The sequence below is a fragment of the Notamacropus eugenii genome, chromosome 5 (assembly GCF_028372415.1).
Source record: "Notamacropus eugenii isolate mMacEug1 chromosome 5, mMacEug1.pri_v2, whole genome shotgun sequence".
Classification (NCBI taxonomy): Eukaryota; Metazoa; Chordata; class Mammalia; order Diprotodontia; family Macropodidae; genus Notamacropus; species Notamacropus eugenii.
The window spans coordinates 79,197,470-79,212,038 of record NC_092876.1 but is presented as its reverse complement, the minus strand read 5'-3'; the positions used below and the strand labels follow the sequence as shown (position 1 = coordinate 79,212,038).

At 51.0% G+C, this 14,569-nt stretch overlaps 1 protein-coding gene across 2 annotated transcripts; it reads right to left on the bottom strand.

The window, feature by feature from the left end:
• Positions 1 to 598: 598 nt before the first annotated feature.
• Positions 599 to 10,951, bottom strand: MYCL (MYCL proto-oncogene, bHLH transcription factor). Of its 2 annotated transcripts, none has more exons than XM_072609939.1 (3): positions 10,871 to 10,951; positions 8,847 to 9,381; positions 599 to 3,631 (listed from the first exon to the last, which is right to left on the bottom strand). In XM_072609939.1, exons 2-3 carry the CDS (start codon positions 9,370 to 9,372, stop codon positions 3,045 to 3,047), a joined length of 1,113 nt encoding a protein of 370 aa, XP_072466040.1. In that variant the 5' UTR covers positions 9,373 to 9,381; positions 10,871 to 10,951; the 3' UTR covers positions 599 to 3,044. The 2 variants fall into 2 exon arrangements, with proteins under 2 accessions (XP_072466040.1, XP_072466039.1); XM_072609938.1 differs by lacking the exon at positions 10,871 to 10,951 and adding an exon at positions 9,949 to 10,231.
• Positions 10,952 to 14,569: the final 3,618 nt, after the last annotated feature.

Below are 14,569 nucleotides of genomic sequence, written 5' to 3'. Positions count from 1 at the left end.
CCAATTGTTGTAGTGGCTCTTCCAGAAGGCCTCCAAAGAAGATGTACCCATGTGCTGGAAGGCCCTCCTGTGTTCTTAATAAATATTTCATGGGCACCAACGTACGACTAAGGCGGCCCATCTGTTACTCTTCTTTACTGCTATGCAACTAGCCCCGCTCTCCTGAGAAATGGCTCCAGACACACGTTTTCAGGGGTTTAAAAAAAAAAGGAACACAGGAATATAGATCTAGTTAGAAGGGTCTTTAGAGGTATCTAGCGTAACCCTTCACTTTACAGATGGGGAAACTGAGGCCCAGAGAAGCAAGGATTTGCCCAAAGTCACCTAGGTAATAAGCCAGGTACTATGACTAATATTCCTTTGGTGACCTTGGATAAATCACTTTTTCTCTCTGGATCTCAGTTTCCCCATCTGTAAAATGAGGGGATTAGATTAATGCCTCAAATCCGTTCATCTGTATTATGGGGGTCTCCCTCCCCACTGCTCCCTCAACTAGAACTTTGTGACCTAATGAAGTAGGGACCTGGGGCAGAGCACCTTCTCCCCTGCCTGGCTCTCCCCCTGCACTGGGGTCGTGGAGAGAACATGCATTGCCAACTACTTTGAGAAGTCTTTTATTAAATGTTGATGATGGTTCGGGGTTAGAGGTATAGGGAACAGTTCTTAATTGGGAGGTTAATCACAACTAAAGAATTGCAATACAAAAATTCAGGCATATTTGCCTTTGGAAATAAATCAAACCCTTGTAACAGGGACATGAGCTGGGAGGCCTTTCTTGTACAAAAACAATTAACAATACTTTGCAAAAGTCATACAAAAATACAGTATAGAAACCAGTCTCCCCAACCCGACACCCAACAGCAGCTTCTGGTAGAAACCCAAACCCAAACCCAACCCAGTCTTCCCACAGACAATAAAGAAGTCAGCAACCTTGGTTCCGTCCCAATAACGACTTATAGAATTCTTATCATTCAGGATGGGCCCCTCATTCTTAGGGTATACCCAACTAGCTATCAGAAGGGCCTCAACCCTTTAGCCTGATGGTCTCTAGGGTCCAGGGTCACCATCTGATTGAAAAAACTTTGGAAGCAGATATCAGAGCTTCCAGTCCCTCCTCACACCTGGAGTCAGGTGCCAGTCAGAACCACACTTGTGTGTATTCTTGGGGGGGCACTTTAGAGGTGGGGGGCAATCCAAAACCTACAGCCTAATAAACGCACCAGAGTGTCAAGCTGTCAAATGGCTATAGGAGGTTGACATATCGATCCCTCCCACTACCCAGTCAGGTGGTTCCTGAAATTAGATTCCTAAGAGGGCTCTTAGGGTTCACCTAGTTCAACTCTCTGCCTAATAGATGGATGGGTGGATGGATGCTCTCTACAACATCCTCAATAGGTAGTCACCAGCACAAAACAGTAGGTAGCGCATGGGATTGGGGAATTAGAGGTCCTGGGTCTGAATTCCTGGTTTGTCTCTTATGATCTCTGTGACCTCAGAGGCCTCTCTGGGCCTCACTTTCCTCACCTGTAAAATGAAAAGATTGTACTAAACTATCCTTCCAGCTCTAAAATCCTATGCTTTCATAGCCTGGCATGAGTTTAATTCAACCTCATTCCCAGATTAGCATTGCACCAGAATTGGATGTAGTATACCCAGATACGGCATGAGCTCATATGATAAAGCAACCGGAGTTTGGTCTTGGCCTTGGATTGTACCCTGGGGACCTGCCATTGGCCACATCTTCCATATCTAGTACTCTGGGTTATTTCAGCAGGTCCACTCTGGAATGAAAGCCAGATTCCCAGAGGGCCTGGCCAACCAGCTGAGCCCCTGAGCTCTCGAAGGAAACTCTAAGGAAGAGTTTTAGTCATGCCAGGCTATGAGAACAGGCCAGGAGAACAAGGACAGCTGGAGAAGCCATTGATGCTGTGGGAAAGAGGCATGCAAGACTGGGACAGCTCTTCAGAACCTACCACTACTCTAGGGCTTCGGCTAGAAGGAAGAAAGAAGATAGAATCATTTCCTAACTCCAACCTTCCCCACCACCAGGTACCACACCCTCGCTCCCCACCACCTGACTCCATTTAAGTCATGAGTGCCAATGGTTAGGGGGTGGGGTGGGGTGCACACCAAGGCAGGCCCTATTCCTGGAACTAGGTCCTACCCAAAGCCTTGCTGCTAAGATCAGCTTCAATGGGATTTGAAGAGTATCCCTTATCACTAGGACGATTGAGGGCATATCAATAGGATCCCACCTCGGGTCTCACACCCAGCCACCAGAAGCCTCTAGTGAAGGGAAAACAAAATGCAGTTTTGGTGGCTAGGTTAACCCCTTTGCCTTCCGAGGCAGGTCTTCAGTTCGCAGAAGACTCTGTTTGCAAGTTTGTAGCTTCATCAAAAGGTTGCCAACCTCTCGGCTACTGTAAAGTGTTTAGCACAGAGGTAAGGGTCTCTGTAGTGAGGAAGTCTCCAGGCTCCTCTCCAGAGAAAACAGCTCACGTATCCACTGGAAAAAGTATCTTGAGTCGTCAGCCTCAAAGCCCAGCTGTCCTCAGCTAACCCCACAGGGACAGCCTCAGCAGGAGCATCCCTCACCGTGACCAACCCCTGAGCTCCGCAGAGGGTGTGATTTCAGGGAGCACGACACCACTGGAGGACACCACCTGTCGCTCAGCATCTGTCATGCCTTGCTTTTCTCCCAGAGCGGCACCCCAAAGCCCCTCCCTCAGGCAGCTGCTTTGTTGGACAGAGACTGTCCCCCTAAATGAGGCAGGGGAGCTGGGGAGCAAAGGGGGAGGGTGTGGTGCAACATGCCAAGACAGTCTTTTGAAGGTTCCAAGAATGCAAGCCATTGTGTGTGTGTGTTTGTGTGTGTGTCAGAGAGAGACAGCGCAAGTGCGTGCATTTGGCCGCAGTGCATTCTGGGATCGATAGTCCAGTCAGTCCCATGGGACCCAAAATGTGCAAATTACCAAGAGGGAAGGGCAGAAAAATAGAAGTCTGTTTTCCACAATGAGAACCCCAGCTCTGTCTTTTTTGGTAAGTTAGTGGCCAGTGAGCTGAGCGAGTCTCTTCTGTAGCTGCTGCTGTCTTGCCCTGAGATGCCTCTTCTCTAAGGCCATAGTCTTCTCAGCACTCACCAATGTCTGCAGATACTCCAGGGCCTTGCTGAGGATGACCACCTTAGGAGTCTTGGTGCAGCTGCCCAGGGCAGGCACCTGATCCCGCAGTGCCAGGAATCGAGAGCGGAGGTCATTCCGCCTCTTCCGTTCCAAGAAGTTGTGGTTTTTCCTCTTGGTCACGTCCTCGGTATCAGAAGAGGCTGGCCTGGACTGGCTGGGCCCCATTTCTGAAGATGGGGGGCTGGTAGGCCCTGGGGGACCCACAAGCTCCTCTACTTCTTCTTCCTCCTCTTCCTCTTCCTCCCCTGCCTCCTCCTCCAGAGTCCCCTCCTGAGGACAGCTGTCTGGGGGGAATCGCGCAGCATAGTTATGCTGCTGTTGGTGGATGGAGATGTGGAAATGTTTCATGCAGGGGTCCAGGGGGTCAGCTCGAACTGTGATGGTGACTGGCTTCCGGACACTGAGGGACTGCCTCCTCTCCACCGTCACTACATCAATCTCTTCACCCTCTGAACAAGAAGGAAGGAAAGAAAATGACTAAAATGCCTACTAGATGCAAGGATGTGTCTAGCTGAGGCTATAAGGATAAAGACCAGAAAACCCAGTGTCTGGCCTCAAGGAGTTCACAGTCAATGATGGGACATGTGCACCAAGCTAGTTAGAATGAGGTAGGTAGACAGGACCATAGATGTGGGGCTCAGAAGGCCCTTAGGTTACCTAATTCAACTCCATCATTTGACAGATGAGGAAAATGAGGTTCAGAGAAGTAAAATGGGCTAAGGTCCCATGGAGGAAAGCCACTGTGGGAAGGCAAAATGAATGCCTTGGAGTAGGAACCTTGGGTTCAAATCCCAGCCTTGATGCTTTATTACTCTATTGTGCATGAGGCCCAGGCCTCAGTCTCCCCATCTGTCAAGTGAAGGAGTTGGACTAGGTGGTTGCTGAGGTCCCTTCCAACTCCCAGGCAGGCAGAGCCAGGAGGCAAGCCCAGATCCTCCGACTCCACCTTCTAAAGCCTTAAGTTCAAATAAGGAAATGGAGGCCAAGGACCTTGGCCAAGATCCCACTGGAAGCATCTGCAAGGTGCTTCACAAGCCTTCAAAGTACCTTGTGAAAGCCATAGAAAGCACTATGTAAAAGCCATCATTATTATTAGAATGAGAATTCAAACAATAGGCCCAGAAAGATCCAGTCTTCTAGGCACAGCAGAATGATCCCCAGATATGGCCTAAATCCTGGTTCTAGTTCCTAGGAGGTAGACAGCTAGGCAGTGTAGTGGATAAAGTATCAGCCCTTGAGTCAAAAGGACCTGAGTTCCAATCCAGTTTCAGACACTTACTACTGCTACTGTATGACTGACCCATGACAATTCACTTCAATCCTGTTTACCTCAGTTTCCTCATCTGTAAAATGAAAAGGAAATGGCAAACCACTTCAGTATCTTTGCCAAGAAAACCCCAAAAGGGGTCATGGAGATTCAGATGAGACTAAAAGATAATAGATACGAGGTAGTATGGCCTAGTGGTAGCAGCCCTGGATCTGGACCCAGATTCATTCACATCCCAAGTCTGGCACTTATTACTCTCAGCAAGCATTAAATGCCTACTACATGCCAGGCACTGAGGTTACAAAGACCAAAATAATAATAGAATTACATACTCACTTTTTCTAATATTATTCTAAAAGGGGGAGAATCCTAGTATCAAGGACTGGAAGGGGCCTCAAGGGTTATCTGACTAGATGATCACTCTCCTTATTCCTCCTGAACTGAGGACTACATGACTTGCCCCAAATCACACAGATGGTAGGTCTCTGAAGCAACATTTGAACTCAGCTCTTTGGATTGCCTCTAAGGTCCATTGATCCTTAAGAACTTGGGCAAATCACTTTCTTCATCCAAAAGTTGGGGTATTAATACTAATGCTCATTATGGATTTTTTAGGGTTTTTGGAAGGAAGTACTGTACAAAGTTCTATAGAGGTTATGTTTATTAGAGGCAGGGATCATCGAGCATCAGTATAAAGAAATATGGGCTCAGATCCCTGTCCTGCCCTTTGCTTGCTCTGTAACTTAGAGATCATGAACCTCAGTTTCCCCATCTATAAAATGGCCTTGGTTGCCTCATGTACAACCTGTTCTAATATCCTGTGAGTCTACGGGTCAGTTATAGATGTAAGGGATCAGGGAGGGTTTGACCTTAGCTGGGCACTGAAGGAGGGGATTTCAACAATTTTGGCATTGAGGCTTTGGTATCTTGCTCTGGGGGCTGAGAGCTAAGAGGCAGATGATGCTACTTCCCAAGCCAGGCAGCAACAGCTCCCAAGAGACAGGGGATCTGAAAGCCAGCTGATTTGCTCCCTACAAAGTGGTGGAAGAAGAAAAATATTCTCCAATTTCCTTTGGCACAGCAAGGTTTAGATAAAACAAAAGAGTCCCCAGCCTGGCCAGGCTCTCCCCTCCCCCATGGAAGGGAAGAGGAGAGGAGAGGGTGCCCCACTAGCCTGGGACAAAGTTGAGCTATAAAGATCTTCTCCTGGTCGGACTCTTTCATGCGCAATCAGAATTGTAAATGAGGGGTCTAGGGGCAGAGCTGGGCCCTTTGTTCCTGCCCAGCACAGCTCGCACTCGGGCCATTGTTACTTTTCACAAGTTATAAATCCTATTATCCCCCTACCTCGCCATTCGGTCGTCTCATTCAGCGGGAAGACTTTCAGAGACAGACAGAGGGGCTGCAATGTGCCCTGGTTCCCCCCTAGGGGAGGGAAGGGGCTGTCCTTAAGAGCATTTCACTCTTGGGCTCAATGGGCTTGGGGAACATTCATCACCCACAGGTGGTCCCTCCTCCAGGCTTCCAAACATGGCTCCCAGAAAGGTTTTCTAGGTTTTGGAGGACTACAGGTTTTGAAATGAAAGAGGCAGGTCTGGGGTACTGGACAGATAGACCACTAGCAATGTCTTAAGCTATCCATCTGTCAACAGAAGGACTGCCCCACTGGAAGGGGTGGGTGGCAAGAGAATGCACTAGTGAAGGGCCCGGTGTTCAAATCCTGCTCTGATACTAGCTATGCTAATTACTTAACCACAAACTGCGTGTTTAGGATTCTCTATCTGTGACCCTTTTCTAGGACTCAAGAGGGGTCACAGGTCCTGGGAGACCATCCCGGCCAATCCTGTCATTCTGCTTTCTCCCAAGGTAGCAAGTAGGCAGAGCTGCTCTTAAAAATCAGACCCTCAGATCCCCGAATCTAGATCCCCAGCTACTTACACCACTTGGCTTCCCTCTAAGCAATCTGCAACCCTTTGGGTGTTAATATTAATATTGTGTAAACTGCTGGGGTAAGGCAAGGCTCCTAGGAGTGGTACCTGACTCACTCCATGCCTGGGAAGGTCACTCCCCCAAATTCTTCTGAAGCTAGAGGGAGGCTCCCAGAGGTACAGTGGAGAGTAAGGAAATCTGGCCTGTTCAGCCTACTTCTCCTACACACATTTCTAACTGCACCAAAGCTAGGCTCTTTGAACTCATTTCCTAAGCTCTTTGCATATCAAGATACTTAAGCCCCTTTGTGACTCAAACTTGCATTGTGGGAACAATTGCATTATTTCCCCATTAATAAAACTGGCCCATTCAGCTCTTCTTGGCCTAGGCTCGGGATTGGCTAGTTCGCTGCTGTTTGGAATGCTGCTTCAGTCAGTTCTCAACCTCTCATTGGCTGATCTTCCATGTCAGTCATTGTTCCCACCCCCCTCATTGTTTGCAATCTGTTGCTTTTTGTTCCCAGGCCATGTGGCCATCCCAGAGCCAGGGGCCCTGGAAACAGGTTCAGGTGAAAGGCCAGGTCAGTAAGTAAAGCTTGAAGAAAAGTAACATTTAAAAAAAAAAAGCCACAGAACACACCCACAAAGGAAGGTTGATTTGCAAGGTGTCAAGCCTCCGGCTTTAGAAAAGATTCTGTGAGGAGCAACCCGAGAAAAAAGTGATTCCTTTCATTGTTAAGGTTGAAAAGAGTACCACATTCAGGGCCCCCACTCTGGCCCCGGTCCCTGCCCCTGCCTCCCTGGAGCATTCCAAAAGCAGGGCTGTTGGAGAGAAAACCATCTTCTTCTCCTTCCAACCACCACCGTGGGCCTCCTGTTCAAACCAGTAAACACAAGCTTTTCCTTTTAGGGGTTCAGATCCCATCCCCATCAGCAGGATCCCTGGACTACAGAGTTAAAAGACCCAGGGCTCTGCCATTTCACTAAACTGGCCTTGGGGCTGAGTACCTGTTTCCCTCCCTATAAAATGAGAGTCAGACCCTTCCAGCTGACATCTTATGTTTTAAGGTCCCTTTCAAACCCTGTAAATCTTGACTACTGTGGATGGAAGGCAGTATGCCAACCATCCCAGCATAAACTCCCCTCTGGATACTAGACTGTGGAGGAAAAAAGGGGTCTGAGTTGTCTGGCATGCCTGTCTACCCTTTGGACAAAATTGCCCTAGTTTGCCCTCACGTTCCTAGGAGCAGTATCTCTGAGGTTGGGGGCAGGGGTGATGGTTCTCCATTTATTTGTAATGGAGCCAGGTCCTTAGCAAAGATCTGTCACTCTCCTAACTTGGAAAAGATAAGATGAGCAAAGGCTAACCAAGCCTGAGGTGCCAGAAGTACAAGTAGGATCCACTTTAACAGAAACTAACTTGGCATTCTCAGATCAATTCCCCAAAGTCCCCAAGGGAAGGAGAGAGAAAACTGGGACAAAGAATATTCTGCCACCTCCATGCAGCAAGGCAACTAAGAAAAGTGCAGATTTGGGAGGCAAGATCCAGACACTTACTACCTGCATAACCTTGGGCAAGTAATAATGATCTTCTCTGGGCCTGAGTTCCTTATAAAAATGTGCTGAGTTTGGGGGCTGTGGGGAAGGGGGGAACAGACGTTTTCTAAGGTTTCATCTTTTTTGTTCCCAGACAAGTTATAACCCCATGAACAAGCTGAACAGATACATTTCTGGCAGAAAATAGGCTCTCACCCTCAGGAGCTACCATAGTGTTTTTCAGAACAGGCAATTAAATGTTTATTGATTTCAACACCTGGGGAGTTTGAGGGGCTTCCAAGAAAAGAGGGAGCAATGTTGGCCCCAAGGATTCCTTTACTGCCCCCCATTGAGATATCCCAGTAGAAAAATCTGGGAGTCAGGGGACCTGCTTGGAAGCCCTACCACTTAGCTAGTTGTGGGACTCTGGGCAGGGCCCTCTTCTTCTAAAAAGTTGAGAATTAGACCAAATGACCTCCATTTTTAAAATCCTATAATACTATGCAAAAGGACAACAGAAACCCCGGCACTGGGGCCCTAGGGACACCTTCCCGTCAGACTCAGTGGGGTCTCCTCCTTTCCCCAACTCCCAGGAAGAAGCCTTTAACTCCCACCCCCTTTTGTTCCTTTGGGGCTTCAGTCTATTTACCAACACACCCACGTGTGTGAGAGAGAAGCGGCTAGGGGGCTCTGTGCCCCAAGAGGCAAGGTGGAGAGGGCAGCCTTCAGGTTTTAGCCTGGATGGATCCCGGAGCAGCCAGCTGGTCCAACCTCCCGGCTCCAGATAGCACTAACACCTGTCTAGGAGGGGCAGGGAAAGGTGACCCGAGTTCTCCCTAGCTGCCTGGCGGTCCCGGGCCCCAGCAGCCACCCTAAGGTGGGCTCTATCCCCTCCCCCGGTCCTCAAGGGTCCCCGGCAGGCTGAGTCCTTACCGGAATCGCTTTGGCTCTCCGAGCCCGAGAAGGCTTGAGGCTTGGGTTCGCCCGGGGCGCAGGGGAACACGGCCGTGGGATCCACACCCTCGGGCCCCGGGTGGCCGCAGCCCGGGTCTGCCGAGGCCGTTGGCTTGGCCGGATTCCCTTTGGGTGTCGCGGCTGCCGCGGCGGCCGCAGAGAGTTTGTCGTTCATCACTTTCTCCAGCCGCTCCCGGGCGGAGAAGCCGCTCCACATGCAGTCACTGCGGATGATGGAGGCGTAGTTCCTGGCCAGCGCCTTGGAGTAGCCCCGGCCCTCCGCCTCGTCTACCCCGCAGCCCCCCGGCCACGGCTCGGGTGGCCCACTGGCGGCTGACGAGCAACAGGCACCCGGGCTAGAGCCCGAGCCCCACGGGGGCGACATGGGGGGCGAGGGAACCAGCTCGAATTTCTTCCAGATGTCTTCGCTGGGCGCCGTGGAGCGGTAGAAATCTTCCTCGTAGTCACAGTCGTAGAAATAATGTTGATACGAGTCGAAGTCCATCTCCGCTCCCTGCAGGAAGGGGGGATGGGGGCACCGGTGGGCTGGGGGGCCGTGGCTCCAGGAAGAAGACCCGTCGCCCCTCCCTCCCACTCCTCTCCGCCGGCCTGCCTGCCTGCCGCCCTCCCCTCTTCCTTCCTTCCCTCTGCCTGCCGCCTGCCTCCCTCCCCCAGGCGCCCAGAGTGAATCCCCCAGCCCCAAACAGATAAGCCAAGCGCCTCCCCCTCCAGATCCACGCCCCCCCCTCGGGCGGCCGATCTGAGCCCCCACCCCTGGCTGGCCCCGGCGCCTTCCCCCGAGAGCTGACCCCATTCCTCCCTCCGGCAGCAGAGTCCCGAGGCGCGCCCGGGCTGGGCGCTGGGGCCACTCCCCCCTCGTAGAGCCCGCAGCCAGAGCCAGGGGCCGCGGGGAGCAGGCGGCTGGAAATGAGGAAGGGAGAGTTAAAAGCAAACTTTCCCAGGCTCGGCCAAAGTCGAGCTACTTTGGGGCGAGGCGGTGCTGGGGCGGGGGTCGGTGCCTGGGTCCCAGGAGTGCCCCCGATTCCCCCCCCTTCCAGGGGTGACCAAGCCAACGTCTCACCTGGCTCCGACGGCCCCACACCTGGAGGGAGCCGGCTCCCCCGCGCGCTCCGGGCCGCCTGCACACATGCACCCCCCGCGCGCACCCCGCACACATGCACACACTCACTGGCATGCGCGCAGGGGCACACACACACACACTCACTCACTCCCTCCCTCCCACACCGACCGAGCTGGAGCTCGGAGGATCAAAGCCGGGAGCCGGGAGCCGGACGTATTGTTCCCAAGCCGCCTTATATCCAGCCCCGCGCGGCCCCAGCCACCCCAACCAGGAGGCGCCGATTTGCATAGTGGGCGGGGGCCGAGCCCTCTCCTCCTCCCCCCTCCTGCTCCCCGCGCCGGCAGCCCCGCCCCTTTGCGCGGTTCCCCCCGCCTGCCTCTGGCGGATGGGCTGCGGCCCCCCCCGCCCCCTCCCCTCGCCTCCCCTTCCCTGCTGCGGCCCCGCAACGAAGGGCCGACCTGGGCGGCGGCGGCTCCCGCCTCCCGGAAGGGCACGGGACAGGTTCGGCGAGCTTCGGGGCCCGGCGCCCCCGCCCCCGCCCGCTGCCGGGGAAGCCCCGCAGCCCCGCGAGCCGGAGCGGGAGCCGGAGCGGGGGCGGGGGCCGGAGCGGGGGCGGGGGCGGGCATCCCGCAGCGCGGGCCGCGCGCTGGGACAACCTGGCGCCGCAGTGGCAGAGGTGACGCAACCTTGTTGCAGACCCGAGGAGGCGAGACCCGGAGCCCCCCTCCTCCGCCCACCACTTCGGTCGTCCCCTCCCCAAAGCGAGCCCCCAGCTCCCCGAGGCACGCCCCCCTGCGCGGCGGTAGCTCGGCCGAGAGCCCCTTCCGCCCTCCCGCCCCCCGTTCCGCTCCCTAGGGGGGCCCCTTCCACCCCCAGGAAACTCCCTCTCCTCCAGGGCCCCCCAGCACCCCAATGCACGCACTGCTCTAGGCCTGGCGCAGCCCTGGGCTGGCTGATGAGCGTCCTGGGAGCCCAGGGCTCAGATCCTTCCGGACCCTTTTCCCCAGGGCCGGCCCCGAGGACGGGACGGGCAGCCTGACAGCCGCCCCCTCCCCGTACACCCAGGAACGATCTCTCCCCCTAAATCCCCCAGTATTGACTGCCTGTCTGGAGCCAGTCTTTGACCGCAGTCTAGTGCCACCTTGCGGCCATGGCTTCCCTGATTATTAGGGCGCGTGGGTTCGGGGAGGGGGGAACAACCTGCAAGACAGTTCAGAAGTCATCTAAACCAATCCTTTCCTTTGACAAAAGGGGCATCTGAGGCCCATGGACGTGTCCCAGGTAACTGGTAGAGAGAAGAGTTAGGATTCGAGCTGAGGTTTTCTGCATCCAGATTCGGGCGCTCTGCATTACACCCCACAGTTGGCCTGTAGGTGGTGCTTACTCAGCATCACAGACAAGATAGATTTCTTTCTCCCAAAGCCTTGCACAGATACAGGGAAGGGTTTTGGGGGAAAGATAAGGAGTTCAGTTTTTGGACATGTTGAGTTTAAGATATAGCACACCCAATTCGAGATGTCTGGTAGGCACACGGGAGGTCAGAGAGATTAGGGGAGATAAGCAGGTTTGAAAATCATCGGTTTAGACATGATCGTTGAATCTTGGGAGCTGTTGAAATTGCCAAGTGAAATCTACAGAGGGAGAAGAGAAAAAGGCTCGGGACAAAACCAGGAGTGAGACGCCGGCTTTTAGATGGCATGGCGTGGATGCAGATTTAGGAAAGGAGACTGTGAGAAGGAGCGTCAGCTGGGAGGAGAACCAAGGGAAATCAACCTAGAAAGAAGAGATTATAAAGGAGAAGAGGGTAATCCAAGGTATCAAAAGCTGGACAGAGGTCAAGAAGGATGAGGTGAAGAAATTACCATTCTGTTTGGCAATTAAGAGATCCTTGGGTAACTTTGGAAAGAGTAATTTCAGTTGTATGATAAGGTCAGAAAACGATGAGGTGAGAAGCCAGACCAGAGAATTAAGAAGAGAGTGAGAGGAAAGGAAGGGGAGGGACTGGTTATAGAAAGCCTTCTAAAGGAGTTTCCCACAAAAGAGAGGAGACAGATATAGAGAAATATTTAGTAAGGATGGATGGAACAGGAGGGTCTTTTGAAGATGGAGGAGACATAGGAATGTTTGTTGGTAGGGAAGCACCCAGTAGACAGGGAATGACTGAAGATAAGAGAGTAGGGATAATAGTGGGGAGGCAGTCTGCTGAAGAAAAAGAAACAGAATGGATTTACTTATGCATATAAGAGGGGTTTGCCTTGGCAAAGAGGTGATGTCACCTCTTCAGGTGAAAGGGATATGTCACATGGTAAGGATAAATCAAGGAAAGCCTCCAGCAGGTTGAGTGTTAAATTTTGGGAAACATGTGGAATCCAAATGGAAAGATAGATATGAATCAATGAGTGAATGAATAAAATGAATTTTCAAAAGCATTTATTCACCTCTTAATGCGTGCTAAACATTGTGCTAAGAGCTGCAGATACAATACAAAAGCAAAGATGGTCCCTGCTCAGCTCTTAAGAGCTCTTTTTATATCTTGTTAGCCCTCAGGCCATAGTCTTCATTCCCCTCCAGATACAGAACACTGGATTCTGCCCCTAGAACATTGGTCTCCCATGTTGCCTGGAATTAGGCCCCTACATCATCTCTCCACATCATCGCATGCAGATCTCCATGTCATCTGCTTACCTCCCTTCTCTTCCAGTCCCCCTTTATGTGTTCCCAATTGAAATATAAGTTCCTTGAAGGTAGAGACGGTTTTTCTTGTTTGCGTTGGGATCTTCTGTCCATAATTATGTTCTGATGGGGAAAACCATGTACATTGAGGAGTGATGACCAGAGAGAGGTACTTTCCTATGAAAAGTTCCAGAGATGGTGAGCAGGGTCAAAGGGGAATAGACTGATTAATCTGTATAGCCTATTCTCTATATACTCTTGTATATACCTTCTTGCCTTTCCCAAAATGATGTAATTGCCTTAGGAACAGGGACCGTTTTTGCATTTATTTATATCTTTAGCACTAAGCAAAATTTCTGGCACATAGTGAGCACTTTTAAAAAATGCATATTTACTGACAGACTAATCCCATCTATGAACCATAGTTGAGTTAATTTAATCATAGTTCATTTCTAGAAGTGGGAGGTGGGGTTGGTTGTTGTCCTTCATTCTTGAAGAGGTCCAAAATGCCATCACTATGCTAGAGTCAAATTTCTGTGTGTCTGATTGTGGCTGATCAGATCAATATGAGCTCGTGCGAACATTTGGGGCGGATACTTTAAATTTGCACGTCTTACATTTCCTTTGAGCTGTTTCAATTCTGCTTTACTCATATAGCACAGCACCCTTTCTGATGTGGGCACGCTATGCTGAGCAATCCTATGCCAGCGTCTCCCATGTCACACAATCACTTCCAAAGTTCTTAAGAGAGACCTTGAAAGTGTCCTTCTATCGCTTCTTCTAACCATCATACGAATGCTTGCCCTGTGTGAGTTCTCCACAAAATTGGTAAGTGTACAGTTTGCATTTGAACAATGTGGACAGCCCATTGGACTTGCTCTCTCTGAAACAGAGTTTGAATGCTTGGCAGTTTAGTTTGATCAAGGACCTTGGTGTCTGGTACCTTTTACTGCCAGGTGATCTTTAGGAATCTTCCTGAGACAGTTCAAATGGAAGCGAGTCAAGTTTCCTGGCATGGCACTGGTAGACTGTCCATGTTTCACAGGCATACAACGATGAGGTCAGCACAATGACTCTGTAGACCTTCAGTCTGGTAGTTAATCTAATACCTCTTCTCTCTCATGCTTTTCTTCAGAGCCTCCCAAACACTGAGTTAACTGGCAATGTGTGCATCAACCTCATTATCAATGTGTACATCCCTGGAAAATACACTATCAAGGTAAGTGAACTTATCCACAACATGGCTGAAAACATGATGTTAAAAAGCATGATGGGGTGGAGTAGGGCCAGATGAGGAAGAAATGGTTCCTGGGTTTGTGGTATGAGCAGAGGGATAGGTAGTAAGCTTACAGTGGTGGAAGGAGTAGGGGATGGGAGTTCATGGGAGGGAGGCATCGCTTCCTCAATTCTATCTGATGTGACAAACATTAAGCACTTTCCCTGTGCAAGTTTCTGTACCTCTTTGGGGGATGAAAACATAGGAAATAAAACCACTTTCATTTATATAATGTTTTAATATTGGTAAAGGGCTTTAAGTGCCTTATCAATCCTGTGAAGTTGGTATAGGTCTCTCCACTTTACTGATGGAGAAGCTAAGGCTCCAATTTCGGGAGTTGCCCAAACTCACATCTGTAGCATCTGGGGCAGCACTTGAACCCAGATCATTCCTGCCTCCAAGTCCAGCACTGTTCACTATACTTGGTTTGCACTAAGTACACTTGTATGGAACTGAAAACCTAATTGAGTGGTGGGGAGGAAGCAGATAAGTATACCAAAGCTATGATACTAGAGAAAACTATAGCAGGGCAAAAGAATGTGCTAGAAGTTTGAGAGAGGCTTCTTGGAGGAAGGAGCACCAGAGTTAGCCTTGAAGGCACAGAGGAACTAGAAGGAAAGGAGACAGAAAAGTTAGGAGGGTCCCTTGGAGTCAGGGTGAAAGATCAAGCTA

What these genes read in the sequence shown, in the direction of transcription:
- MYCL (XM_072609938.1), bottom strand. Translation starts at nt 10,062, where the DNA reads ATGCCAGTGAGTGTGTGCATGTGTGCGGGGTGCGCGCGGGGGGTGCAT. An exon ending in TGTGGGGCCGTCGGAGCCAG is followed by an intron (nt 9,382 to 9,948) that starts GTGAGACGTTGG and finishes CCCTTCCTGCAG; the next exon opens with GGAGCGGAGATGGACTTCGA. An exon ending in GGAGAGCCAAAGCGATTCCG is followed by an intron (nt 3,632 to 8,846) that starts GTAAGGACTCAG and finishes CTTCTTGTTCAG; the next exon opens with AGGGTGAAGAGATTGATGTA.